The sequence below is a fragment of the Rutilus rutilus genome, assembly GCF_951802725.1.
Source record: "Rutilus rutilus genome assembly, chromosome: 1".
Lineage (NCBI taxonomy): Eukaryota > Metazoa > Chordata > Actinopteri > Cypriniformes > Leuciscidae > Rutilus > Rutilus rutilus.
Genome location: NC_140209.1, coordinates 28,915,436 through 28,918,920, shown reverse-complemented (window position 1 = coordinate 28,918,920; position 3,485 = coordinate 28,915,436). Strand labels below are relative to the sequence as shown.

The 3,485-nt window shown below is 34.3% G+C and overlaps 1 protein-coding gene across 1 annotated transcript; it reads right to left on the bottom strand.

Annotated features, from left to right (window-relative positions):
* Positions 1-211: 211 nt before the first annotated feature.
* Positions 212-1,114, bottom strand: LOC311278065 (NAD(P)(+)--arginine ADP-ribosyltransferase 2-like; the record flags this gene model as incomplete). The annotated part of the gene is made up of 2 exons (XM_084388645.1): positions 1,026-1,114; positions 212-949 (listed from the first exon to the last, which is right to left on the bottom strand). The coding sequence occupies exons 1-2, from the start codon at positions 1,074-1,076 to the stop codon at positions 212-214; spliced, it is 789 nt and encodes a 262-aa protein (XP_084244771.1). The 5' UTR covers positions 1,077-1,114.
* Positions 1,115-3,485: the final 2,371 nt, after the last annotated feature.

Here is a 3,485-nt window from a genome sequence, read left to right as displayed (position 1 = left end):
CATTACAATTTAGAGTGATCTGTTATCAGAGGAACTGGCTAAGTTATGTATTTCAGAAATGTACATATACAAAATCATAGTTAGATAAACATTTTATTTAAACAATGTAATAATTAAAGACAGAAACAATGAACTCATTGAAGTAATGATATACTTGTTTTTTAACAAATGATTATGACATTTAGAATAGTACTATTAGTATAGTACTTTGTTATGGTTTATTAAAAGCCACTGCACAGTTCAGGTCACTTCTTGTTCCAGTGCTTTTCAAAGTGAACACAGTGTCACACCAGAGATCTTTCTGATCTCTTCTTGTCTTGACAGCAGTGACTTTAAACTTCTCATATGGAGGAATCAGCACCTCCTTCTCATCAGGATACTTAGAATATTTTGTCAGATCAGCACCTTTACAAGTTTTGATTACAAAACAAGATTTATTTCCAAAAGACCTTGTTATGTTACGATTTAAAGAGGAAGAAGCAAATGAACCGAATCGGACCTCTTTGTTCAGAACATTTTTATTAAATTCACTATTTGTACCACGATAAGTTGAATAGCATCCTTTTTGTTTTTTCTTCAGAATCTGTAATGCGTCTGTTAACAAAAAGTAAAGTGAATACCATTCGAATGTTTTGTTTTTGTATTTTTTCTTATCATTACGAACAGCACCATTGAAATGCTTATATAGCATTAAAGTGGAGTTTGTGTACACATAAATAGCAATTGAGTGATTCTTTGTCAAGTTATCTCCTGGTGGCGTGTATTTCTTTTCAGCATATTTCCAAGCTATTGCAAATTCAGATTCTGAGTCAGACATTTCCTCCTCCAGATATTTTGTCTTCACCAGATTCGCCATGTTCTCTCTACAACCGTCATATTGATCATCAACTGAATTCAGTGCCATATCCAATGGATATATCTTTCCTTCAACAGCAGCAGCTCTGTGATCCTGCAGCAACAGAAATCATAATGATCACATCATCAGTATTCATGTCTGTAATATTCATACTAGAACACAAGCTTACCTGTCCTAGAGCAGCTAAAATGAGAAGAAGAGCTTCAATGATCAGCAGCATCTTGATTCAGTCAAATCCCTCTGATGATCTAGTAGATCTAGTGAAGAACAGATGATGAAAGACAACAGCGTTTCACTAAATCCATTACTCAAATGCAAAATGTCCCCTAAAATTACCTGAGAATATAGTAGTTTATTCTTCTTCTCTTTTTTTAGGAGCAATCAGAAAAGTCAGTCCCTCACAGCCAGACGACAACGACTCTTCAAACCAAGAGATGAGGATGTCTGTGCTTGAGTACTGGAACATATAGCAACTGTGCAACAGTTCATCTGAATAGTTTAACTCTCCATAATGCAACACCTGTGAAAGTCTGGTGTATTTGTGGTTTACAAAGGACAAACTCGTTCCTGTCATGTCAGTGCCAGCAGAAAGCAGGGCTGACACCAGATTATGATCATGGAAATGTGCATCATTCAGTTCATACATATTAAGCTCAACACTAAATAATGTTTTGTTTTTTTAAGATACATCTACTGATATAGAAATTAATATCTGAAGAGTAAGTACAGCTGCTTGCAGCAATTACAGAGACAAACACATGACATGCACCCCTGTTGTGAATCATTTAGAATAATAATAGTTGTGAATGTTCATAATAGTGCTGAATAATAACAGAAACAGGGTAAACTGCCTTAATATTAGGCTGGTCAGCTTTAAAAATGCACTTCCCATAATGCTTTGGAGAGAGTAAGAGCTGTGAGGAACAGGGCAGAGAACTAAGAAAGTGATTCAATATGTGCGCTGCAGAAACTATTGAATCCCTGTTTAATACTGCTAAAAACTTCAGCAAACAGTTTTATTTTAATTCAAGTTGTCAGTCGTCATAAATGCACGCTGAGAAGAAAAGACACGACACCTCCTGTAGGTTTTGACAGCGTGATAACCAAACTTTTGTGGTTTTGTTTCTCTGTTAACTGTGGCAATGACACTTACAATGGGGTTTTCGTGAGAACGGTGTTGAAGCTTTGTCAGAGTTAAAGTGAAAAATGATGTGTCAGAGTAAAAGTGATTCAGTTTGAATATGCAGAAAGGTGTGTTTCTTAATGTGTTATCTGTAAGGAATGAATAATGACTTTTGCATTATAAAACAATAGTACATTTTTTTTGTCAATAGTTAATGGCACTGTATTCAGAAGTGCACTTAATTAAGTTCATTGAATAAATTTTTTTTTTTTTTTATAATAATAAGCTTGTGAAATATGCAAGATTATGACTTATCTTAAGCAGAGAGAAACAGTTTGTCCTGCATGAAACCACAGGTCTTCAAAAGTGTTGCATTATCAGATGAGCCTGATGCTTCATGATTATTTTATCTCTATAGTGCATGAAACCACAGGCCACAAGGCACAATCAGGTGATCTAAACCATTTAAATGACCTAGATGCATCACAAACACACACACATTATCAGCGACATAAAAAGGCACCTTCCTCATCTGTTTGTTGACTGCCCTGGAGTGGCACAGAGTGGTGAAATGACGAGTCTCTTCTTAAGTGTTCATCCCTTTACATTCAGTCAAAAATAATGTTGCTAGTAAGTGGATAAAAGAAAATAATTGGAAACTTTGATTAATTCAATTAGTTTAACAAAATGTCCATTTGTTTAAATTCTAGTCTTCTTATATGAACTTTAATTGTGTAGAAAAGCTTTCCTCAACTGAATAAACCCTTGTGCGTCAATTTAAAACAGTCTGAGGGCCTTATAGAGGACAAAAATGTCTGTGTCAAAATCTGTCATTAAAAAGTATGAAGCTTGTGAGTACAGACTTAAGTCTGCTCTCATTTTAAAGAAGACCCTTGGCAGAATATTGTTGAAGAGAACATTTTTTTATAAAAAAAAATGAAACAAAAAAAAGTTATAGAAGTTTAAGTAATGAAAATTACATGAAACATGTTGACCTCTAAAAGCTCCTAGAAAAAAAAAGAGCTTTCAGTAAGAGCTTTCAAACCAGATATTCCCCATTACATGCCAGCAAAGCTCCACTGGTTCACACAGATCTGCAGTAGTTTTTTTATCTCAAATATTACACACACACACACATTTTTTTTTATTATTACACACATGCAAACCACACTCTGACATCCATACCAACACACCCATACAATTATAGCTGCATAATCTATCCAATTCACACATGTAAATTACTCAATTTACTATGCAGAAGCAGAATAAAGCAAGTATTTAATTTATAGGCCTAACCTGAGAAATTGGCACCATCTAGTAAAAAAAAATAGTAAAACATTTAATGAAAGCTTTTTAACAAAGATTGCATTATTTTGTAGTCGAATGGCCCTGAGATTAAAATGGGGGCATTTCTGTCCTTAAGAACCTGAGTGGAACTACTTTGTGTACCTAGTGTAAAATTGATTTAATAAAGGAAATTGGGGTGAAATAGTAAAAAACAAACTA